Source organism: Trachemys scripta, chromosome 2 (assembly GCF_013100865.1).
Source record: "Trachemys scripta elegans isolate TJP31775 chromosome 2, CAS_Tse_1.0, whole genome shotgun sequence".
In the NCBI taxonomy this organism is placed as follows: Eukaryota; Metazoa; Chordata; order Testudines; family Emydidae; genus Trachemys; species Trachemys scripta.
In genome coordinates, this window is record NC_048299.1 from 245,629,956 (window position 1) to 245,656,485 (window position 26,530).

Below are 26,530 nucleotides of genomic sequence, written 5' to 3' on the forward strand. Positions count from 1 at the left end.
GGTGGTGATGAACTGGGACTGGAGGCTGATAGAGAGGGGAGGGACAGATTGGTTTGGCAAGGAGACTAGAACAGAGAGCCGGGGGGGGGGGGGGGGAGAACAAGGGTGGGGGGGGGGGGGGGGGGGAGGAAGGACACTAGGACCTTTTTTTTTTTTTTTTTTTTTGGTATTTTATCCAAAATTTATTGACAGTCAGATGGGTGAGGCTACAGGGACAGTATGAAAGTCATGTTCTCCCCTCACATTCTAGAGACGTCTTTAAAGCCTTCTGTTCACATCTTGACACTTAATGTTGCTCTGTGGCTGAATCCCATGCTCTTGAACCATTTGTATTTGTCTGTGCAGCCAACTGTGCAGGTAGTCCCACCCATCTCAGACACACTTTCGTTTAGTGCTGCTTTCGTCTGAAGGAGCATCCTTCTGTAAGCCTTGCCTTTCCTCCAGTGGGCTGGCACAGCACAGTTGAGCAGGAAATACACAGAACTACAGTCTGAGCATGGCTGAATACAGTGGTGATTTTATAGCAACTTGGACACTTCACATCCATGAAATAGGAGTTCGGACTCTGGACCAGACGCTTCTTCTTGTGTTTCCACTTCTCCTCCTCGGGGGAGGGATGCAGCAAGTCTTTCACCAGAGGCACCTTCGCATGGAGGGCTGGACAAGGAGATTGGGTCTGAGAAACAATGGGTGGGGGAAAAGGTGAGGGATGAGAGGAAGTGTATGGTGAGGGAGAGAAGAAGAGACCTATCTAATTGTGTATACGAGAGAGAGAACTGAGACTGGGACAGGGTACCTGGGAGGGAGGAACACAGATTGGACAAGGAGAGGAAAAATCGGAACCCAGTTGGAACAGAGAATAGGGGGGCGGAGGAAGACTGGAGGCCAGATGTGGGAGAGAGATTGAGAAGGGAGCCAGGACTGGCTGGGCAAAGAGACTGTATTTGGAGGAGAGGGGGTGTTTTTTTTCTTCATTAAAAGTCCTAAACAACTCCTTGTAAATTAGTAAATTACAAATTCGCTAGATTTAATTAGAAAACAAAAACATTTGAAAGATAACATATTTCTACTTTTGGCAGTACATTAGCAGAAAAACAGGAAATGAATCAGCCTGCAATAATAAATCTTGAAAAGTTGAAACACACAATGAAAGTTTTTGGTCCTACCATGAAAGTGGGGGGAGGGAAGGGGAGAGGGGGCAGCAGCAGGGAGGGGTGTTTTTCTGAGCGCAGCTTCTATGGATAAACTGCCATCTCAGACAGCATACATTTTGATGGACATCAAAATGATCTTTGGGAGTAGTCAAGAATAGTACTGGCTGATATAGTAAAACCCCTAGCTGAGAATAGCCAAACGGTTGGAAGGCCAGAAAATTGCTACTGCTAACAAATTTTACATAAGAAAGCTGATGAGGCCAATAGCAGACTACATATTAGCTTTTTCAGAGAAGGGAAAGACAAGTTACATCTCCTTACAGCAAGATGCTAAGCGGTCCTCTTCATCTTGTCTCTGAAGTTTCAAGTTGTGCAAATGGATTTTGTTTGTTTTATAATTGAGAATTATACATGACCTGCATGCAACTGGGCTGACTTGAAAAACAATAGCAAAGGTGAGAAAAAGACTGCCATCTAAAACGTCACTACCAGGTTAAAAATCTGTAAATATTCACAGAGGCTGAAGAGATGTGTTGCTTCTCAAAGAGCAAAGTGATCTGTTTCCTATTTCCCCCTCCCCATTATAAAACCAAAAAAGCGAATGCACCCTTTAATTTTAATGTTGCAACTTTTTACTGATAGTAATTTTCTTAGGAGTGAAAGATATGTACTGTGTACTGCGCTAACTTATAAGACTGATATTTTCCCTGCTGAAGTTCTGTTTAGTCTTTATCTTCTATCCATTCTGATTGGATACAAAGGATATAGTGACATCTACAAATTGACAAAAGCTATTAAAGTTTTAAAAAGTAATTTCAGTAGCAACTCTGGAGCTACTGCTCAGAGGAATTATTTTTAAGACCCCATTTTAGGGCATTTAAAACTTTCTGGGGGGGGGGGGGGGGGGGGAAAATCACTAAAAATATCATGTTTGTTTTAAATACTTTAAGAAACTTAAGAAGTTTGGTAAAAGCCTGTTCAGCCATTTGAGTTACCAGGAGTGTGAAAAGGAAGACTATTTTATACTTTAAGAAGTTTTAGATCTCTTTATATGCTCAGATTAATTCTAATTTCTGCATTTGAAGTTAAGTGTGTGTATAAAAAAAAGTCTTCAATGAGGAATGTGTGCTCTGAGATTTAAAAAGTCTGGCTGAGAAAGTTAAACAACCGAATACGTAACTTTATGGCTCAAATTTTACGTGTTCGAAAAGTCAAAAAACTGATAGCTATGGTTCCCCCAGAAACCATCACTTGGCCCTCTTAGAAAATACTGTATTCATGAATCATCCTAAATTCATGAAATATTGCATATGTACAAGAAGGTTAAATTCCAGCTGTAGTGGGAATCCTATAATTTGATTACTTTTGTACATGTAAAAAACTGTAATGTCACATTAAAGTACTTGCTTTTTACTTTTGGCATAAGATTCCATTTCACATCTGCTTTTTGTCTCATTTAATGTGTGCACAATACTTTGAAGATCTAATCCACTATATAAGTGCTAAGTATTTAACATTTAAGTTAATTCTCATGCTTGTACGAGGTGCCAGACTGATTGAACAGGTACGCCACAAGTAGTACACAATGCTCACACTATTCTAAACATATTTCTACCTTGAATACATTTTAAAAAGGTTGCTTGCTTTCCAAGAGGGCATATACCTAATTACGGCTATGTTTTAGCCTCTCCCACCAAACTCCACTCCTCCCCTCCCAGCAGAAACAAAGATTCTTTCTAGGTAGAGAGAAACAGGGGGATAAAGTTTCTCTACTACTCCCATGCAGCTGCTTGGATCAGCATTAGCATTTTAACAGAAATGTAGCTCTATCCTTCATCTCAACTGCCAGGGTAAGAAGTAGCATGTAGAGAGGAATGAAGACATGACAAAGCACAGGTAAGCTACAGTGATGTCTCCTCTGGATTGCTAAAAGTGGAAAAACAACATAGCTGCTTTGTGCCTACAGATGGCACAAGCATACAGCAGAACACTTTTAATTTGCCCTAATGACTGGGAGCTCCACTGACAATATCAATTTGGTGAATTAGCAAGAGAACAAACATCTATTATGATGCTTGTAAGAAATCAGCCAATTAAAAACTGGCAAGTAAAGGGCAGATGGGGATAGTCAACTATTCTTCCTATAAATTTACTTTTTTAATATATATATTTGTCTCTGCTGTCCTGCCCCCTTCCCTTACCCCACCCCAGGATTCATTTTATGTTCTTTTCTTAAATTGCAGGTTCTCTGACTCAGGCATTGTATTTTCATACAAATCAGTGTACTACCTACCACAACAGGGCACAAGACCTGACTTGGATCCCAAATGCTACCACAATTTTTTAAATAATAATGGTAGTTGGATGTAGTGTATAACAAAAGTGTATTTTGATCATCAACTATATTTTAGCTTTATTATACTTCATAATACATTACTAAGTGTATTTAGTATGTTTTGTAAAAATAATGAAACCTTATTAATATAGAACCTTATTACAACATCTGCTATTCAACCCATGAAAGGAATTGAGAGACAACCAATTTTTTGCACAGATTAAGAAGTGTGCAGTTCAGCAAGGTTCTATGGAATCTGATATGATTCATGGCACACTGCTGTAAAAAAAAAATTTTAAGCACCTACATTTAAACTAGACAACTTTTCATGCATTTTTACACAGAACTTGAAGTTCACATTTAAATATTGGAAGTTAATGTGTTAGTTACTAAAAAATGAGAGCATAGATCTATTGTGTTTTTCAAACTCACATTGATGTGTTTTATTTCAGGAAGTGAATAAAGCAGTTGATATTTTAATCTCTCTCTCAGCCACAATTAAAAAAATAATCTACTGAAAAACTTCAGACTCTCACACTGCAAATATGAGAAAGCACCATTTTGTTTACACAAATGTAATAGCTATTTTTAAAAAATAGCTATCAAGTTATTTAAAGCTCCAGTATTATAGAAAAAACAGATTATTGAGAGAGTGAAACCTGGGGGAAAAAAAACAGTTCACGTTTTTGTAAATAAAGATCTGCAGAGTTGAGGAGATTACGAAGGATGAATGCTTACACAAATGGTCATTTCTTAATGTGACTGTTCTATTTTGGAAAAGTATTGTCCCATGAGGTCTTCCCTTTGCCTACAGAGCCAGAAGAGTAACTAAGGGACTGTCTTCATCTGTTCAGCTTTTTGATTGAACAATGCTAGTCAGACATTCCACAATCTCACAAAAGCCAAATACAAAGGTCAATTGTTACTGCTAAATGTTCGCAAATATGTAGCAAAGAGGATGAAAGTTTGGAAAAAAGAAAAAGGCAACAAAACAGTTTAAATATGGCTTTTATGGCTACTTCTATGGGCAACTGGGGAGGAGCAGAAAAGTGTTTTCTTTAGACCTAGGCTCTACTTCAGTATTTAAAAATGTGTCAATAACCGTGTATGTCTGTATTTTCTTTTATGCAGTCAGGACAATGTCATCCTGACATATGAACTTTTATTTTCAGATTATACTTTCCTTTATTGAGGTCAGGAAGAAACATATTAGAATCAAAAGATATAAAGTCTGTGTAAATTCAATTGTATCATACTCAACAGGCAGAAGAAAGGCAGTCTTTCTTAAAATTCAGATTAGTTCAACTGGGTGATGGAGGGAGGAAAAAAAGTGTTAAAGTGAGCTTACCCCACCATAAAGAAATGTGAAACTTCATTTCTGCCCCAAAAGAGATGTAACTGAACATTATTTCTTACATTTCCAAATTCATGGGAAAATGTCACCATTTCACTTGGAAAATTAAAGATTTTTAGAAATTGTATTTATTAGTAATTGATATATCAGTTTATATCATAGCCACCTAAGGTCTGATCCTAGGAAGTACAGAGCAACCCTTCAAAACTCAAATTGACTTCGTTCAATACCTTCCAGAATGAGGCCGTTAACTCCTACAATCATCTCCTTTTGCAATTAAGTTGTGCAAGAACTGTTATAATGCTGACAGTGTACGTTCTATTAAAACATTACAACAGGGACAGAGTGCTCTTCTCTAGCAACTGGCTTATTTCTTTAAAAAGAATTGAAAGGTATTCATGAAGTGTAAGGGATTTGAATACACTTTAAAAGTGCTGTACATTAAGAATAGTTAGAGATATCTATAGCCTAGTGTAGTTATAAGCTTTGTGAAATTCCAATGTTTGAGTAACTTTTGTTTAGTTCATGAATGCCTGAAGATGATACAACAGCTAAGATTTACTTTATATCCTAATATCATTATTTGTTTATACTGTAGTAGTGCTCAAGGACCCAATCATAGATCAGGGTCCCACTGTGCTAACATTCTACAAAACACAAAGTGACAGTCCCTGTCCATGAACAGCTTCCAATTGTAGCAGAGTAGCAATCCACACATGCCCTGTTTTAGTAATTAACTATAGCCTACTGGGGGGAGGGGGGAATGCATTCACTTTTTCATGACAGTTAATTTTATAAAATGGAAAAGAATATATTTTGTGGAGCTGTAAACCTGCTAAATGGTTTGTGAGCAAAAAACCCTAGAGAAATACTTTTTAAAAGAATCAGGATTCCCTGATTAATAGATTCTATTGTAATTTCAAAATCACCGAGCTGTTAAAGAACAAATATGTGAAGATTAGATCAGAATATGCTCTACTTTAGTTATCAAAGGCCATCTGGCAAAATTACTGAACAAAAGAGATCATTTTATATTTAAATATGATTTTCATATTGACATTTAATTCATATCAAACCGGCTTGATCAACAGAGACCCATGTAACATCTTACTAACACATAAAGAGGTATTTTCCCCACACACACTGAGGTGAAGTGCACCTGAACTAAAAGTTTGGAAATAACACAAGATTTCTAACTCTGAAGAGAACAAACTATCAGGAATACCTGAAAGATTATAACGTGGCGTTAAAGCAGTATGCTTTGCTAACCCATCTTTGACAATGGGATTGAGTGGAGACAAAAGCAACAGTCTCTGAGCATCCCAAAGACAACACAGGGCCCGATTTTCAAAAGGTACTGAACACCTAAAATTTTACCTGAAGTTGCTAGAAGCTAAAGGTACTCAGCACTTTTAGTTTCCACACCACTCACTGATATAACTATACCAACATAAACCCAGTGTTGACACAGCTATGTCATCAGAAGAGTGCTTCTGTCGACATATATAACATTGTTCAGGGAGGTAGTGATCCTAAATCAACAGAAAAGTCCCTTCTATCAGGTTATGTGGCATTTACGCTATGGGTCTATGCTGGCATAGCTATGCCAGTACAGTCGCTCTAATGCAGACATACCCACTGTACAACACGCAACATCACTACAGAAAAACTTTGGTGGATTGCCTCTTTCCTGCATGGGAACTCCTCTCCAAAGGCAAGTTTGGCCTTTTAAACCTCATAATGCAATAGATGGGAATAAATCCAGTGGGGCGCTTCCTGTAGTAACTCCTTCCCTAAAGGACCTAGAAGGAAAGTGTCTCAGTTTACAATCTAAGACTTAGCACACAGCAAGACTTAAAAAATAAAATAAAATAAAAAGTTCAGTTTTACTTCTCAAAAAAACAAAATAGCTGCTTTACTTTTGAAGGAAGTTCTCCTGGAAGCCAGGAACCTCACTGTTTACTTGAAGCCATTTATTTCCTCCTACAGTTCCAAGGAAAATAATTACACAAATACACTAGAGGAAGCACTTATATAATTCCACTTCAAAGGCATTAACATTTTACTAAAAGGGACATTTTATGCTATGAAAGCAGATCTTTCAAACACAATTAAGGTTTTTTTAAACTGTTTGCTATGGTATATGTATTTTAAATATGTATCTTACCATTTTACAGTTAAGTAAACATGAAAACTACATAGCACAAGCTGTGCCATTCCTACACAACCAACAGTACACGTATAAGTGTTACAATCAGTTTTCTTTAGCACTTTAAACTAATCACTATATGAAGTTCTAGTTATACAAAGAAAGTTCCCAGTATCAGTGCAATTAACTTAATCAGACAAATGTGTCAACCAGATACAGGAGTGTTTTACAGTTACTAACCCACAACCATAAACTGAGTGCAAAGGAATGAGTGTTAGTCTGGATATATTTTTGTCTTATAAATAGGAAATAAATTAAATGATTTAGCTTGAAGATATTATTTGAACCACAATAGCAACTAGAAGCCCCATTGTGCTAGACGAAGAACCTGGGGTTACCCAGTGAAATGAACAGGCAGCAGATTTAAAAACAAACATAAAGAAGTACCTCTTCAAACAATGCAGTCAACCTGGGAAATTCGTTGCCAAGGGATGTTGTGAAGGCCAAAAGTATAACTGGGTTCAAAAGAATTAGATACATTCAGGGAAGATAAGTCCATCAATGACTATTAGTCAAGACAGTCAGGGACGCAACCCCCTGCTCTGGGTGTCCCTAAACCTCTGGCTGCCAGAAGCTGGGATTGGAAGACAGCAGATGGATCACTTGATAACTAACCTGTTCTGTTCACTCCCTCTGAAGCATCTGGCACCAGCTACTGCCAAAAGACAGGATACTGGCCTAGATAGACCATTGGGCTGACCCAGTATAACCATTTTTGTGATGTATAAACACCCTATACACAACTACACTTTGGGACTTGGGCTATGTTTATGTTTTAACTTTCATAATAGCATCTTTGCAAGCAAAAATAGAATGTTTAAAATATTTTAGGAATTTACACAATTAGGTGGTCTACAGAAAACTAGTATTAGTACTCAGGTTTCAGAGTAGCAGCCGTGTTAGTCTGTATCCGCAAAAAGAAGAACAGGAGTACTTGTGGCACCTTAGAGACTAACAAATTTATTAGAGCATAAGCTTTCGTGGACTACAGCCCACTTCTTCGGATGCATAATACCCTATCCTTTAGTAAGGCACTGAACAACAAACAAATGCAAATAAAAAGGTAACAAAAGCCTACTGAAGTAGATGAAAATAGATGGAGGGGGTGGCGGAGGAGTACAGCAGAACCCCATTTATCTAATTAACTGGGATCAGGGACAGATAGGATATTCTTCGCATAAGCCCAAGAATAGGAAAGTGCAAGGCTGCAGCGCCATCTCGTGGTCACACGAGAGATCACCCGCTTCTGGACCTGTGCGCTGGTTGTTTGGTTAATATGGAAAGCTGGATAATTGAATGGTGGATAAATGGGGTTTGAAAATATTTAAAGATCAAGAAAGAATATTACCTTTCAAAAATATGGGGAGTGGAGGAGAGGAAACGCTGTTTGTCAAGCATTTTTTCTTGATTTCTAAAACTATTTTTAATAGATGATTCCCTGTCCTGCTCCGTTTCAATTTATTGTGCTGTGTCTGCAGTTAGTCTGTCCATTTTAACACTTCATGAAGTCTTTGATAAGTTTCACTTTGCAGTTCATAGCTCACATAAAAGAGTAAGCTTCTGAGCTCCCAAGATGGCATGCTTCACTCTATCCTTTTATGGTGTATGATCCAGGGCTGCAGTGTGAAAACAGCATACTGCTTTGTACATTTAATTGGCTGCAATGTGCAACACATGCTGTAGTGAAGCAGCAATTAAGAAGCTGGCTGACCCCAAAAGGATTGCAGGAAGGGTGGATGTAGCGTACTGTAGTTAAGCAGCAGTCCCCTCTAAGGCTGAGGGGAGGCTAAGCAAATAATCATATGCTAAGCTGGAAAAACAAACAAACAAAAACAAAAAAGTAATAACCTTACACTGTTCAAGTTGGACGCCAGAGTAACAAGCAGTCAAATGTGTTATGACTCACCCAACTTCTACAGGTTAACAACAGTCTATTTCTTATTTCTATGCTGGTCTAGAAGCGCTGCCTATTAAGATTGCCTGACACTTCCCATTATAAGACTCCACTTTAAATTACTTATACCTTCACCAAACTTTAATCATTTGGGCATCTGCCTCAGGCAATTTTTTTTTTAAATTGCCACTAAGGTCAGCCATTCCCAAGAACAAGGCTAGGGAAAAATACATTATGCCTATGTTAAAAAATGTTTGCAATCTTTTCTTTGAAAGGCTCTAGTACCCCCATACTCTAGAGCACTTGAAATTTGATAGAAGGGGCCTTTGTTTCAAGGATGTGCCTTTGGCCATCCCTGTGAAAATCCAGTCAAATTTAGTCACGTTATAAGCATCTGGGAGGGAGGGGGGGGGGGGGGGGGGGGTCACAATTCACAAATGCTTAGCAGAGACTTAAAGTTTAAACAACTAAAATCTCCAAAGATTCTATCCACACTGAGCATGCTCCAGCCCGGGGATAAGCAGAACTTTCCCTGCAATTGTTGCTTTGGGCTGCTGCAGTCCATGTAGGGGCCAGTCTTGGCCCTGGAAGTGAAAGCAGAGAGATTCTCTCTCCTGTGCTCTCAGTGACCACCCTACTGGGCCCAAGAAGCGTGAAGCTGCAGATTCAAATGCAGAGGGGACGCAAAATGGATCGGCAGGGCTTGGGGAAGTAGATTGGGACAAGGATCTTGGTGTGGGGGCAGACTAGGACTGGAAATTCAAAAGGAAGAAGGGGGAAGGCTGAGATCAGATGAGGAACAGAGAATAAGATTCTGGGAACAAGTGGGGTGGGGAGGCTGAGGTGAAGGGGAGACAAATCTTACAAGGACCCAAGGGGAGGGGGACTATCTAGGCACACAGACTGGGATAAAGAGCGGGGGGGGGGGGCGGGGAAGAGGAGAGAAACACAGGTTGGAAGGACTCTGGGGAGAATCACTGGTTCCCAGTCTGACTGGGAACATGGGCAGGGCACAACTGTGGGCAAGAGGGAAAGGAGAGCGGTAGATTAGACAAGGAACAGGGCTGACGGAAGTGGGACTACTGGGCAAGGAGATTGGGACTGGGAGCCTGGATAGGGAAAGAAAGGAGAGTGGACCTGGAATGAGAAACCTGTGGAGCAGAACTGGACTGATCTGAGGAAGAGAATGGAAATGGGATGATGTGCCATGGATTTGAAAGAGGCAGGACTCTGACAGGGAACTGGTCAGAATAGATCAAGCTTGGGAATGGGGGAAATCAGGTCACAGGTTGTCACTAATAGTGCGTTTCTCATTTTTTAGGTGCCCAATCTGATATTGTGGGGTCTGATCTGCAGAAATGCTGAACCCTCACAGGTGCAGCTGACATCAGTGGGAGCTGAGCTTGAATATGAAGGGCTACATAATGCAAGTACTCTGGGGGAAATAATAAAATAAAATAAAATCAGGTCTTAGGTGTCTCAAACTGGGTACCCAAAATTATTGGATACTTTTTACCTTTATCTCTGTCCTCAGCTCCTCATCTGTAAAGTGAGGTTAACACTCCATCAAAGAAGTTTTAAGAAGATAAATTAATGTTTGTAAAACGTTAGATACTATAGCGATGAGACCAAGGAAAAGACCGAGCTATAGACCGAGGAAATTAAAAATTCGGTGTAGAGCAGTGTTTGAACAGTAAGCAATGTGTAAGGCATGGAGCCACACATTGAACAAGAAGAAAACAAAATATTGACTAGCTGCTCATTAAGTGTGCACTGAATGATTCAAGGGACCGGGGGGGGGGGGGGGGGAAAGGAACACAAAACATAATTAAAGACTGGATACATACAGGTGGATGAATTAAGTATGCACAACCTTCCTTAATTCTGGCATTTCTTAACTCTTGACTTCTTCAATTTACAACCTTAAACAACATCCTTTCAAATACAGTTTGTGTATAATTTTATACTTAATCTCATTTTATTTATGTTTAACCATGCAGTAGATGCTGTTCAAAAATGTTTGCCATATACTTACACTGACAAATAGTTTCCCCAGAAACTATATCCACTCATCTAGATATTTTATTTCTAATGCACGAACCATCATGGTATTTTGGCAACACAATTAGATAAAGCCAACCATTGGCCTGAAAGAGCCCTTGTCCTAACACACAGCAAGAGCGCATTCTCACATTGCAGTGCATTACAAACAGCTAAGCGGTAGTTCAACTGAAAACAGAGTCTTCTTTAGAGAGAAGACAACAGTAATACACCAAAGAAAAACAAAGTTCATATATTTTACAGAAATTAAAGTTCTTGCAAAATACATATTAAAGTATGGCTTTAGACAAAAAGTGGTTACCTACTTTAATGTAACTCTTGTTATTTGAGATGTGCTGCACATGTCTAATCCACTGCAGGTATATGTGTGTGCCTCATGCACAGTTGTCAAGAGAATTTTTTCCCTCAGCAGTACAGGTCAGGATGGTCAAGTGCCCTCCACCGATGTGCACCACTGCATGCCCATATAAAAGGGAAGAGCCACCCTTGATCCTCCTCAGTTCCATCTTACCAGATAGACTCTAACAGAGTGGAGGAGGACAGTGAGGTTGTGGAACGGACATGTGTCTCATCTCGAAGAGCAACAGTACGGAAAGGCAGGTAACTGTTTTAATTTGAGTGACTGCACATCCATTCCACTGTAGGTGACTCATAAGCAGATTAACGTGGAGGCAGCCTCAGACTCTACCTCAATAGCAACGGTAAAACAACTTGTCTAAAACTGGCATTGTTCTGGACTGACAGAAAACAGCATAATGAGTAGCGAGAGTGTACTGATGACTAACCAGGTTGCTGCTCTGCAAATGTCTCGAACAGGTATTTGCGCTAAGAACACTGTTGAAGCTGCTTGCGCTCTAGTCGAATGAGCCAATGCTCTAAGGGGTGGTATGTCATTAGCTAATTGGAAGCACCGACAAGAGAAAATGCAAGAGGAAATCCCGAGTTGAAACCAGTTTGCCTTTCATCCTGGCTGCAATGGCAGCAAATAACCGCACTGAACACCTAAAGGTCTGGCATGGCCCAAGTAGAAAACCCCTGCTCTCCTCACATCCAATGAATCAAGCGTCTGTTCATCAGGAAAGACATTGGTAAATTCATTGCCTGATTAATGTGGAAATTTGAAGCCACCTTTGTCAAGAATTCTGGGTGAGGGCAAATGTAAACTTTATCCTTATGGAAAATTGTATAAGGAGGGTCTGAAACCAAGGCTCCCAGTTCACCCACTCTCCTTGCTGAGGTTATTGCTACCAAAAACACCACTTTCTTAGAGGGGTGGAGTAGGGAGCAAGCCACGAGAGGTTCAAAGAGAGGCGCCATTATTTTGTTAGCACAAGATTGAGATCCCATGAGGAAACAGGTTCTTGTATTGGAGGGTATAGTCTGTACAAACCCTTTTAGAAATCTAATAGTTACGGGGTTGGAAAAAAGTTATTTACTACCTACCCACTGGAGGGTGGAATGCCAAAATCACTCCCAAATATACTTTAATGGAACTGTTAGACCTTGCTGTTTTAGGTGCAATAGATAATCCAAAATGCGGTTAATGGAATCATGTACTAGAGACACACACTTCTCCGCTGAAACCAGATAGAAAAAATGTTTCCATTTGGCCAGATAAGTATGCCTAATTGAAGGCTGTCTGCTATTCAGAAGCACCTCCTGAAATGTTCTTCAAACCAGCCACTCCCAATGGTGCTAGCCAGGAACCAGTCACACTGTCAAGTGGAGGGCCTGTAGGCTGGGATGGAGCAGACAGCCATGGTCCTGAGAAATCTCATCTGAATCTAATGGGAGGGGTAGAGGAAGCCTCACTAATAATGCTAACAGGATTGAGGCCATGCTGCTGCTATATGTATGCAGCAAGCATGATCCTGCTTGTCCTTGAACAGGACTCTGGATAGTAATGGTATCAGAGGAAAGGTCACATACACCAGGGAATTCATCCATGATAGCAGGAAAGCATCCAGAGACCCAGTGCTGTGATTCCCCTTGAGAGCAGCACTAGTGGCATTTTCTGTTGACCCTTGTTACAAAACAGGCCCACTTGGGCAGTTCCCCACAGCTGGAAGATGGATATGGCCACATCCAGATGAAATGATCATTTAAGACCTTCTTAAGCAATTTGCAACTTATTCTGCTTATTACACAGAACTCCTAAGGCAGAACTGCCTTCTGGCACAGTTGGTAAGAATGCACCCCTCCCTACTTGTTAGCAGAGAATATAGAAACTATGTTTATGTGAACACTGACAGATTCCCCCTCCCTCCCTCCCATGTGGACAGAAGGCTGAGCAGGCTAGATGGGTAGCACATACAGTAGAACCTCAGAGTTACAAAATGACTGGTCAACCACAGACCTCATTTGGAATTGGAAATACGCAATCAGGCAGCAGCAGAGACCAAAAAAAGCAAATACAGTACTGCACCATGTTAAATGGCTAAAAAAAATAAAAAGGAAAAGGTTTAAAGATGTATTTGACAAGGTAAGGAAACTGCTTCTGTGCTTGTTTTATTTAAATTAAGATGGTTAAAAGCAGCATTTTTCTTCTGCATAGTAAAGTTTCAAATCTGTATTAAGTCAATATTCAATTGTAAACTTTTGAAAGAACAACCATAATGCTTTGTTCAGAGTTACCAACAACCTCCATTCCTGAAGCGTTTGTAACTCTGACACCAACATTGATTTGGGCATAAGCTTTCGTGGGTAAAAAACGAAAAGCTTATGCCCAAATAAATGTTAGTCTTTAAGGTGCCACCGGACTCCTTGTTGTTTTTGTGGATACAGACTAACACAGCTACCCCTCTGATACTTGTAACTCTGAGATTCTACTGTAGTTCCTAGATGTTTGTACTAGTCCTCAGATCCTGTGAGGGCAACGTCCCTTTCACTTGTAGGATTCTGATGCGTTCCTCCCCCTTCCCCAACCCACAGACAAGATATATGTGACCAACGTGAGTGATGGCTGCACAGAAACAAAGAACTCCTGTACAAACATTCTGAGGACCTGCCCACCTGTTCGGAGAGGACAAAATTACCTCTAGAATGTGAAATAATCTGTCTAGACATTGACAATGGGGGGCATAGACTGAAGCTAGCCAATCCTGAAGCCTCCTGAGGCGCAGTCTGCTGTGTTGTGCCAGAGAGGTACATGCTGCCATCTGCCCCAGAAGTCTGAGGCAAATGTGTGCTGTAGTAATGGGATATGCTTTTAAATTCAATAAAAGGGTTTGGAGCACTTGGATTCTTGAAAGGGGCAGAAACATTCTGCTTTGTATAGCACCTGGGAGTGTTCCGATAAACTCTATTCTTCATATAGGTTTTAGAATTGATACATGTCTTAACTGAGTAAGACCCAATGCATTGAAGGTGGACAGAATGATGGCCATGCTGGACAGCACTTGAAAGTGAGACTGGCCCCTCACCAACCAGTCATCCAAATAGGGGAATACACAGATTCCCAGTCTTCTCAGATATTCAGCTACTGACTCCACACACTTTGTGATAGCTGATGGAACACATTACCAATTCACAGTGCTTCCATTTGGCCTATGAACCTGAGGAACTTGGAGCAGTCTGGACGGATCACTGTATGGAAGAAAGTGTCCTTTAACTCAAGAGCAGCATACCAGTTGCCCTGTTCCAGGGAAGGAATGATGGGAGCTAGGTGTAACCCCGTAGAACTTTACTTTCTTCAAGTACTTGTTTAACTTACTTAGACCTAAAAATAGGTCCGACTGCCTTTTGCTTTGGGAATAAGGAAGTAGAGGAATAAAAACCCTCCCCCCTGAGGAAGGGAGGAACTTCCTCTATTACTCCTGCTAGAAGGAGAGACTGGACCCTCTGCTGAAGAATGGTCTCATGAGACTGATCCCTGAAGAGGGACTGGGGACAAAAACAAATTCAAGGGATTACCCCAGATCCACTATGCTGACGTTGTACCGATCCAATATGACGCGAGTCCAAATATGGAAGAAGTGGGATAGATAACTGGCAAAGGTATGGGTAGGAACAGATTGGTCTGCAAGTACTGGTATGCTGCCCTTGACAAGCCTGTCAAAATGCATGTTTATACTGTGCTGTTGGTCAAGAGGAACCGGCTATTGCATGATGGGGGCAGTGGTCACCTCCGGTAATTCCTGCACCTTTTTCTCAGCAGGTCTTGGGGCCAAGGTATAAAGCTCTTATATCTATGAGCCTATCAAGAGTGGAATAGTTTCGTCTTTGTTGCTGATGTGTAACTTCCAAGGGATTTCAGTGCTACCCTTGAATCTTTTAGGCCGTGCAGTTTATCGTCAGTCTTTTCCAAAAAGAGGGATGGACCCTCAAATGGCAAATCCTGGATGGTCTACTGTACTACAGGAGGGAGACCAGAAGATTACAGCCATGATCACCACCTCATAGAAATAGCAGATGCCCTGGAACAAGCTGCTGAGTCTGCTGCATCCAAACTGTTTTGATGAGCTGTCCTTTACACCAACTTACTCTTCTCTACCATAAGAGTGAACTCTTGCCTGGAATTCTCTTGTAGCCTATCTTTAAACTTCATGATGTGTTCCCATAGGGTGAAGTTGTCACAACTTAGGAGAGCTTGCTGATTAGCAATTCTTAGCTGCAGCCCTTCTGTCAAAGTTTATGATCAAACAGGTCCAGCCTCTGATTCTTTACTCGATGCAGGGAGACCCTGCCTCTCCCGCTAGTTAGCTGCTGCCTCCACCCAAGAGACAAGGGGCAGGTGAAAGTAGAGGTCTTTTAAGCCCTTAGAAGGACATAGTATCACCTCTCTGTCTATTTCAATGTAGTCAGTAGAAGGGGTCTGCCAAAGCATTTTAACTGGTTCCAGAATTGCTTAGTTAATCAGGAGCGCCGCTCAGAAGGGTCCCGCAGAAGCTACAATGTCTACTGGTTTGGGGGATTTCTGGTGGACCTCTTCTGCTTGAATATCTAACTGAGTCCTTTTTAAGCAGTTCTTTGTCAGCCCTGTAATCCTCTGGTGGTGAGAAAAAAAAAATATTTGCTCACCATTTCTACAAACTCATCTGGAGATGAGGAAGGACACTCCAGGACACTGAGGCAAGGTTGATATGCCTCTTTCAGTGGAGAAGCTGTCTAAGCAACTGCCAGTTGCATGGTACCAGGTATCTGAGAACCCTGTCTGTGGTGCTGATGAACTTGGAACCCTTGAGGAAGTCAAGTCAGAAAGATGAGGAGAGGTTCTAGCAAGGGGAGGGACACCCCATAGTGTCCAGAATGGCCACAGACACGGTGGTGAGCCCCATTTCTGAATCTGACAAAGATGACTGAGTCCTGCAATCATGGTGGAGCAGAACCTATGTGGACAGGAGACAGGTAAACCAAACCCAGAGGTATCAGTACCGGGCATATTAACTGCTGTTTGCCCTTGGAATATACTGGCATCCTAGGTACCAGAAGTAGAATTGATATTGAATGCTCTTGTGGAGCTAGAGTATGGATTACAGTCACTGATACCGTCTGAAACCCCTTCTGCACAGATGGGGACACTGGTAACGAAAGGTTAAGTAATTCTTTCATCGAAGCATATGCTTGTGCTGGCATCAATACCAGGACTGGGTCTTGGGTCTGACAAATAGAAACTTCAGGGATTGGCCTCGTTGGACCTGGCACAGGTTCTGGAATTGACAAACCTCTCTTTGCAGCAGAGGAACACTCCAGGGAAAGCTTCCCCTCAGAGTCCCTCCAAGAGATCTTGCTTTTAGCTGGACGAGGTACCAGGTCCTTGTCAGATCTGTCTCTCTTCTTCGGTGTTGGAGACATAGAACATAGTACTGAAGACATCTCAGGAGGCACACTCTGCTCCAATAGTGCCATACTCTGAGTGTGCTCTGAACCTTACAGCTCCAATGGAGGGCGAAGTGCCACCTCCATAAGGAGACACTTCAGTTTTGCTGCTCTGTCTTTGAGTGAGCCTTAAACCCTCTGCAAATGTGATACTTGTCCCTAATGTGGGACACCCCCAGACAGAAAATTCAGGCAGCTGAGGTGTGGGTCACTGACTGGCATCAGTCTGGCATATAACCAGAGAACTTGGACCCCAGAGAGCGAGGCATGGCTCTAATATCAAAAATAAAATTGGGTAAAACCTCTCTCTAACTACTAAGTGAGAAACGTACCACAGACAAAGAGTGAAGGAAATGAACTTGCGATAGCACGTCTGGAAGCACTTCAACAACCATCACTGGCAGTCAGTAGGAACCGAGTGCACTCAGGGGCAGGTCTGTCCTCTTATACCAGCAAGTAGTGGTGCACAGTGGTGGAGGGCACTCGAGCTGCCCTGACAGGTACTGCTGAGGGAAAAAGTTCTCTGACAATTGTGCCAAAGGCACGCACACACCTACTATGGCATAGACATGTGCAATTACTCTAAGAAGAATTATTGTTCAAAGTCATACTCTGATTAGCTAGTTTGGCCTTTCTGGTGATTTGAGAGTAATGTACCAACTACTGATGAATGCAACGCTGGTACCGCTCATCACTGACAAATTAATTAAATGCACATAACTGGAAGTCACTCAAACATGGTTTATCTTCTAGTCACTCATCTCTCAGAGCTTCCTTGTCTAAGACAATTCTGATAAAAAAGTGTACACCTAGGAACAAGTTTAACTTCACATATCTGAGTCATCCCATTGACTTGAAACAGACTATTCGCATGAGTGAAGTTCAGCATGTGCCTCAATCTTTTCAGGATTGAGTATCTCTAACAATCTTCTTAAGCTTCCTTTAACTTCCACTGCCATATTGTCTACTGCAGGGGTCTCCAAACTACAGCCCGCAGGCCGGATCCGGCCCGGGGCTTCCATTTGTCCGGCCCTCCAAACAACGGGAGGAGAAGCGAACAGCTGAGTAGGCACCCGGAGCAGGCAGGGGGTGGGGCTGCCGCACAGCTGAGCTGTGAAGAGGGGTGAGTGCCTCTGGGAGCCAGTGTCCCCCCCAAAAGGGGAGCGTCGTTGCTGCAGCCGAGCAGGTACAGGGAGAAGCAAACAGGCAGGCTACAGCTGAGTAGGCACAGAGAGCAGGCAGGGGGAGGGGCTGCCGGCAGCAGCTTGGGGGGGGGTGAGGGGGGAAGCTCAGCTGAGCTGTGCGGAGGGGTGAGTGCCCCCGGGAGCCAGTGTCCCCCCAAAAGGGGAGCCAACTTAGGGGAGAGTTGCTGCTGCAGCCGAGCAGGCATGGACCCCTGCCTTAGAGTAAAAATACAAGCCAGATGCTTAATTACATCTCCAATAAATGGAGTAAAGAAGATGGAAATTAACAATTTCATAATGGTTAAATTTTAACTACAGCACTAATAGAACCAAACAGTATTTGTATGATACAAAAGAGTTTTTAGAAATAAAATAAAAATCATTTCACTTTTTTTAAATGTATTGACAAATAGTGTGATTTCACAGAACCTGCATCGATTAATTTTTATACCTGATTTAGAATTTAATGCAACACTGACACAGTAGAGTAGTGTTGTTTTTTTAAACGATTTTGCATATACAGTGGAACCCTGCAATAAAGCGCCCCGCAATAACGCAAATTCAGTTATAACGCGGGGCGAGTCCAGCGGGCGCGAGGCATTTGGGGTCTATGCCCCGGCAGCTGCAGCAGGAGTGACTCTCCCTGCAGCCCCAGCACACCCCTGGGGTTCTCACCTCTGTCCCGGCTGGGCCGGCTCCAGCCCGCAGCCCGCGTCCTTCCCTCCCCACCGACTGATAACTTTCAAATACCTTGCAGGCGGGACTGGCGCAGAGCCCTCCCCGCAGGCGGCGCAGCAGGAGAGGCCGAGTGGCGAGCGCCCCGGCCAGGGCTGCCCTGGGGGAAGGGGGGGGGGGGGGAAGGCAAGTGGGGCAATTTGCCCCGGGCCTCACAGGGGCCCCGCGAGCCTGGGCCCGGCAGCAGTCTGGGTCTTTGGCGGTGGGGGGCCCTTCAGTGCTGCCGAAGACGTGGAGCGACTGAAGGGCCTCCCGCCGCTGAAGACCCAGACCGCCGCCTGCTGAGTACAAGCGCCGGAGCTCCCCCGTTTTGCCCCAGGTCCCCTGAATCCTCTGGGCGGCCGTGGCCCCAGCTGAAGGAAGCCCTGGCCACCCCCCTTCTCTCTCTCCCCCCCCACTAGCCAGGGCGCACACTCTGTTGCCCGGGGCATGTCTGCAGCGCAGTGAGTCCTGCTCCTCCTGCCTTGGACAAAACTTCCTTAATGGTTGTAAGTTGAAACCCCACTATAATGCAACCCCGCATTTACCGCGATTGAATTTTTGGACCCTAATTATCGCGTTATAGCGGGATTCCACTGTATTTAATTTCTTTCACGGTCACTTCGGCCCACCAAGCCCCTTCAAAAAAATCTAATATGGCCCTTGTCTCAAAGTTTGGAGACCTCTGGTCTACAGTATTGAAAACTGGAGGCCCCTAGCCCTGCTCCCTTTAGAATTCTAACTTCTTCTCTCTGAAGATTTTTTAAGCATAGCAAAATTGGGGATTGAAAGGAAAACAAATGCTACCATTAAATGATCAAAAACTGTCTACTATATTTTTTACATACTTCAGTAGCACTAAAACATGTCGAAGATATGCATTTCTTTACTATTGATGCACTGCTCTGGTGGTTGGCAGCACAAACCAAGGCATGAATCAATAGCCAAATAGAGCTAAATAAAGCATAACTGCAATGAAGTCAAAGAAGCTTTGCCAAAAGAGAATTTGGCCTATAGAATATAGCTTGCTGCAGTTTACTGCTTAGTTATCCATATATCTTCTCTATCATAATGGCACTTTCAGGCCTAGTAAGCCCCCAGCAATGTTTGTCACCTAACGAAAAAAAAACCTAATCAGGGCTTTGAAAATGTACTGCAGTTTTATTGCATGACCTTCCTTGCAAGGCTTTAGAAAACAAAAGATATGGCTTAAAAAGTACACTAGTCATACTGCAGGTAGCGAAAACAAAAAACACAAGTATTGTGGAAGTCATGATTTGAACACGTTCTTGTCCTAGTTTTTTTAATCAAATAATATTAATACCTTGAATCGGCAATATAGGATAAACTTATCTGCAGCAGTATAGCTGTTTTCTGTGATCTGGCTAAACAAGTGCTGAAAACAAGAGTTTTTGTTTTTCCTTCCTTATTCAGGCAAGGTGCAGACTGTCCCAGTGAAGATACTTTGCATTCTTGCAAGGCAGGGTGCATCCTTCTCTTTATTTCTCTTGAGTTTTCCATAGCTGAAAACCAATTAGTTAATCTATGATCTACTTTATCTTGGAATGGTCACTTAATTGTTAATAGTGAAAAAACTCTGTATTCCTCCATTGAGACTAGGAGGCTTTCTTGTACTCTTACTCTGGTTGGATGTCTGCAATGGTGTCAGATCACAGAAGAGGTAGAAAGGTTCATTTTTCTGCGATCCACTGCCACCAGTGCAGATAAGAGTTGTGACTAGAAGTTCACCACACAAGAAAATGTAAACCTGGGCAGCAAAAGGGAGAACAAGTGAAGGTGGCGAGAAGAACAACCAGTGAGGTAGGAATTCTGAGAAAGATTCTTGGCATCCAGTAACCAAATGCAGTATCAGTTCAGGTGTGGACATTTAAGCCCACAGAGTTTTGGAAAATGGGGGAAGAATCACCAGGAGGTAGCTTTGCACTGTTCCTCTCTACATTCTCCTAGCCTAGGATGCATAGGATGGTTGAATGGGGAATCTTACACATTCCCAGGCACACCAGCACTTTCGCTTTGTAGGCTGTGGATAACATTCAGGACACATTTGGTTAGAGATAATCTGAAAGTGTGTCAGCTCCATTTATGACCTTCAAATTGAACGAACAGGGCTTCTGACTTCCTGTTGAGACATGATTTAGGCTTCTCCTAATATTAAAAACACAAGTATCTCACTATTTAATTTATAAAGGTAACAAAAGTAAACAGCTATATCCTTATTGGGGGGAGAGAAAGACCACTTTTGGTAGGAAGCTGAGACAAGTGCAAAGTACTCCCTGGAGAAAAGTAATAAATAAGCAGTGTATTCCTAGCAACAAGATAAAGAATGAATACTGATTTAGACCTCCAAGGGTGGGGTATTTGGTGAAGGACATGATGATTCCTTTGTGGAAAAGAAATCTTCCTTGAGGATACGTTATGAATTGGTTACGATTAAAGAATTTAGCTTTCAGACTCAGATCTCACAGCTGAACTTGTTTGCAAATCAGCAAGTCTACTGTGAAATTGTTGGCTCTGGAAACATGAAGAGCAAATGGGGAGAGGGAGGATACTTCTGCACAACTGACCAAAACAACCAGTTTCCTGTTGGGCTTTACTCTTCAATCCCCTGGCCAATTGGGCTAGGCCACTACAGACATACCATCCGTTCAAAGTCAGATGTCCCTGTGGTGCTAGATGTTTGGAAGACTGGACAACCAGCATTAGTATGCTTACCTAGAGAATGCTGATGAAGCAAAGGGCCTAGGTCATCCTGGTGCCTAAGTGGATTTCCAAACAGCCTGCTGGTTTCTGTTATAACATGCCATCGGTCCAATTATAATCGGGAAGACACTTCTACCATGTCTGGCTGTTCAGTGATACATTTATCACTGATTGAGAGGGCCTGTAAGAAGAGATCTTACTGACAGGATGAGTTGCAGAATTTGAAGTCTGGACAGTGTACAGCACCAAATCCTCAAGTCCGCAGAGGTGACTTGAAGCTCTGGGGGACTGGTGTAGTTGAGGACCGAAACTATCTGGTTTGAATGGATCAGTTTATTCCACCCTCTTTATCAAGGGAAAAACATTTTTCTACTTTGATGTCTTATCAGAGTCTCCAGAAAAGGATTTATTGCAAAAGGATCAGGGAGCATTCTTCCTCACTCCCATTCCTGTTCACCACTAAGCTAATTAACTAGAATATACTGAAAGTTCTGCGTCCTTCTGTTCCTTCACAGAAAGGGAACTGGATGAGCAAAGTGTCTAGGTAGGGCCCCATCAACCTCTCCCATTTTTGAAGGGCTACTACTTTCATCATCATGATTGTAGTTAAGGTTCTGCAGACTGATGAGTGTCTAAAGGGGAGGGAGGGGAATTTAAAAAAATAAATAAATAAATAATAATAATAATAAAATACTACTGATATACCATACTTTAGATAACACTGGTGCTGTAATAATAGAAACATGACAGTAAACTTCCCTTAAATTGATAGGCACTATAAAATCCCCATGTTCAGTAACCCATGTTCACCTGGTACAGCGTTTCCAGCCCGAACCTCTAGTCTTTAATAAAATGATCTATTTGAGGTTCACAACCCTTATAATTCACCTTGAAAGCTTTCTCTCCAAAAATTGAATAGGGTAAAGGTGGCTCCTAGGAACCACTCGTATGGAAACAGGAATATGGCTGTGCTGATGTCTTGGAGCTTTGGCAGTTAAGGAAGTTTTCCCTGTTTTGGAAAAAAAAGTGTCAAATTCTGTAAAGTACCTTTTCTTCAAAACTAGAAGGCATCACTGACTTGAAATAATTTTTGCCCAGATTCCATCAAAACAGCCAATCTACTCTCAATTAAATCATCTGATTAAGTGGTCAACTGCTAAAATTGATACTTATTAAAAAAACAAAAAAAAACTTGGTGTCACTGATGACTTGTGTAAAGGACAAAATGAGAGAATTCCACAGAAACAGCCTTGAGGGCATAGTCTAGTTCCTCCACAAAATATGTGGGACTACTGAAGGAAAGGGCAATGAACTTTAGCTTGAAAGAAAAGCTCCATCCCCCATGTGCCAGAAAATCCAGTGGACTACAAATGAGATGGCCATAACATTGTTTGGCAGCTTTAGAAAGTCCAGAGTTACGACAATTAACATATTAAAAAGCCACTAGGTGTTTTATAGAGTATTTTCTAGATTATTTGGATAAAATGAAGTGTATGTCTAGGAAGAACTGCTTAGAAAATATACAGGAACAATCAGCTATGATAAGCAGAGCTGCAGCAAACTCATAATTCCTGATCATAGATTATCAGGGTTGGAAGGGACCTCAGGAGATCATCTAGTCCCATCGCCTGCTCAAAGCAGGACCAATCCCCAATTAAATAATCCAACCAATTTTTGCCCCATATCCCTAAGTGGCCCCCTCAAAGGTTGAACTCACAATCCAGGGTCTAGCAGGCCAATGTTCAAACCACTGAGCTATCCTCCCCATCCCTGATGGATTTTCAGTTTTCCTTTTGAAAATTTTCTTCACTCTTCAATTTTCTTTTTGAAGACATGTTTTGTAAGGTTTGAAACCTTTTTCTGCAGCCACATTAGGACAGTGGCAGCCATGAGCCAAGAAGCAGAAAGTCTCATTCTCACATTCCATCTAAATTACATTAAAACAATTAAATATCAGGCTATTAAGAAGGCGCTCCTGTCCCAATAGTACCCACCATCACCAGATAAAGAAACAAATCTTAAGATATCAAACAAAGTTTTCTTTAAATAACATTCTGTTGGGCAAGGAACCACTTATCAAAGTTGTGAATGTGGAATCTATAGTTCTTTATTGTTTTATTTGTATGGTCCCTACTTCTCTATTGTTTATTTGTATGGTTTCTGTCTGTTGCATAATTAATTTTGCAAGATTTATATCAACTAAGGTTGTGGGGTATGATTGGATAAAGAACTGTTTCATAATGGGCTAGGATTGGTTAAAAATACTGTTTTGGAATACTTTAGTTCAAAATTATTGGCTAACATATAGCTAAGCAGGACTCAAGTTTAACTACATAAACTGGGGTCCAAAAGGAAGTTCTTTGGAACCAACTCCAGGACACAATCCAAGATCAGAGCTGCCAGACATCAACACCCTGCCAACTATATCATGCAGAAGCTGGAGTCCCCAGATGACCTGATCCTGACTGGCCACTAGGAAAAGTTCATCTACCTTATCGGGAGTGGTGAGCATTATATGCTTAGCGTGTGCATTCTCTTTTGGTAACTTAATAAATAGAAGCTAAGGATATTACTGTGTAAGGCTCTTTCGCTGGTAAAAGCCCCCACAAGCCCACAGAATACTATACCTTGAGCCCTAAGAACTGGGTAAGGATGGCCCTGAGCCTTTGGAACAGGGTAATAGTAGGTGCCTTTTTCCCGGAGCCCTAGGAAATGGGGGAAAGAAAGAGAGAGTGCCTAAATTAACTAGATTACACCTTGAGCCCACGGAAGGGTAAAGGTGGGGTGCCCTAGAGTTTACAGGTAACACTTTAGGGATACACCAGCCTCCAGAGAGAGGATGTTGTAGAACATGAAGAAGCACCTGCGTACACTTATTAGAATTCCTGTTAGCCACGTTACACATGTTCTAGCCAAAAGCATGCTTAAAAACACAATTTTTACATCAGGAGATTTCCAGCATAAGGTAATAGTCAAGAGTTGAGTGAACCTGTAAGAATTTGTACTGATATTCATTCTTCCGAAAAAAATCCTTTTATAGCTATTTTCAATTTGTAGAGGGCAGCGTGCAGTGTTTTAGCTACTTGTCTAACAAGAGAGTAATAGTCCTGCATCAGGCAATCCTTTGAGAGGAATCCTTAGCTTATATATTAGAGGGAGGGTCACTGTAAACCAGGGGTAGGCAACCTATGGCATGGGTGTTGAAGGCGGCATGCGAGCTGGTTTTCAGTGGCACTCACACTGCCCGGGTCCTGGCCACCGATCCGGGGGGCTCTGCATTTTAATTTAATTTTAAATGAAGCTTCTTAAACATTTTAAAAACCTTATTTACTTTACATACAATAGTTTAGTTATATATCATAGATTTATAGAACGAGACCTTCTAAAAACGTTAAAATGTATTACCAGCACGCAAAACCTTAAATTAGAGTGAATACATGAAGACTCAGCACAGCACTTCTGGAAGGTTGCCGACCCCTGCTGTAAACTTCCCCATTCTTTGAAAAGGATTGAAGGAATGGAAGCATTTTAGCCTTTTCTGAGTCCAAGAACAAACCTTTCAGTTGAAGGTGGGGTTTGTGACTTCCTTTGAAGTATATTGCACCTTCTGGGAAAGTCAAGTAAAGGGATTAGAGTCAAAGCTCCACCTTGATTGCTGGGAAAGCTTCATTCAGGTATGAAATCACATCAGGCCTCTCCTATCTCACATCCACCTAATGCTGCAAAGGATCGAAGTGGGATTTTTGCCCTTCCAATACCTCAGCTAAGGAATGTGTGGGCTCAGTGGCTTCTCTTAAGGAGCAGTCTGTGATAGTACAGAAACTGGGCTCAGTGGGAAACTAAGGAGGTTCCTCTGAACAGCAGCCTGAGTGTAAATGCCACAAACGAGCCTGTAATCAAGGCCTGTAACATACTACTTATACACAATGCATTTATGGTTCTCTTTGGAAGTCTTCTACTTCTTTTAGTTTTTTTGAGCCAAAAAATGGAAGAGTGGTGCTTCACTAAAAGAAAAGAAAAAAAATATGCAGAGTGCTATTGAAGCACCATTTTGAAAGTAAAAACTATGACATGGTGCACAAGAACTGCCAAAAATACAAGTTACCGAGGAAAGAATGACTGACCTCTCCAGACACACAAAAACTCTTCATTTAGATTAGCTGCTACCTCTCTGACAAGAAAAAAAGTGTGTGTGTAATGGTGGTAGGTGATCACAGAGATTAGAATTTAGAAGTGCTCAGATGAAAAAATAAAAATCAATAGACTAACATGTTACCACAGAATCTATCTATCTATATATACTACATTGCTACAGAAAATTAATGAAAATATCTGTCTGCTCAAAAAAAAAAAAAAAAAAAAAAAATGTTCAGAAGTTAACTGTTCTCACTGAAAACTTTATAGATCACCAGAATTTAGCTACATTTTAATAATGTTGCCAATCTTCCCCTTCTAATAAGGAAAGTACTGAGGGTAGTGGCTATATGGGATCATAATTGTATTCTTTTTAGCAATGGTCTTTAGTTTGGAAGATCCTAGGCGGGTCATTTATCTGTATTTGATAAGTGATTAGTACTTATATGGCTATTGATTTTTTCCCATTTTTATATTTTTAGTTTATTGTATGGCACAGACTAATGGAAATCTACAAATGAAACAAGAGATCGCCATATCTCTTGTGTTTTTCTTGAAAATGTCCTCACTCAAGATTAATAATTAAAAAACAACAACAACACACACACACACACACACACACATATATATCATGGAAGACTGAGTATCAAGAAGGCAAATCGCATATAAATCTAATGAGTCAAAGAAAAAAAGTCACCTTCTGCCTGCCACTAATTAGATGTATTGAAAAATTTGTATTCTACTAGGTATGTATGTAGCCTCTTAGTACAGAAAATAAAAACATGCATCACAAGTCACTGAAAAACAAAACAAAGCGTCTGGTTACCTTCTTGGTGGAAATTTATCTCCATGTGCAAGTCAGTTGTACTTAGCAATACAACATACACCACCAGTCTTATCTTGAAGTTGTGCACATGCATTGGTTCATCCACAGTTACACATCTTCCATCAGC

The 26,530-nt window shown here is 41.6% G+C and overlaps 2 protein-coding genes across 3 annotated transcripts in view; both read right to left on the reverse strand.

Moving 5' to 3' along the window:
• Window positions 1-26,530, reverse strand: part of RNF19A (ring finger protein 19A, RBR E3 ubiquitin protein ligase) — a 98,360-nt gene extending 71,830 nt beyond the window's left edge. The window contains exon 1 of the mRNA XM_034763380.1: window positions 26,404-26,530. The gene's annotated coding sequence lies outside the window, so the exon portion shown is untranslated. The remainder of the gene's footprint in view (window positions 1-26,403) is intronic.
• Window positions 167-26,521, reverse strand: LOC117873711 (40S ribosomal protein S27-like). 2 transcript variants are annotated; one of them, XM_034763383.1, is made up of 2 exons: window positions 26,404-26,521; window positions 167-657 (listed from the first exon to the last, which is right to left on the reverse strand). In XM_034763383.1, exons 1-2 carry the CDS (start codon window positions 26,495-26,497, stop codon window positions 389-391), a joined length of 363 nt encoding a protein of 120 aa, XP_034619274.1. In that variant the 5' UTR covers window positions 26,498-26,521; the 3' UTR covers window positions 167-388. The 2 variants fall into 2 exon arrangements, with proteins under 2 accessions (XP_034619274.1, XP_034619273.1); XM_034763382.1 differs by having other exon boundaries at window positions 167-676; window positions 26,404-26,486.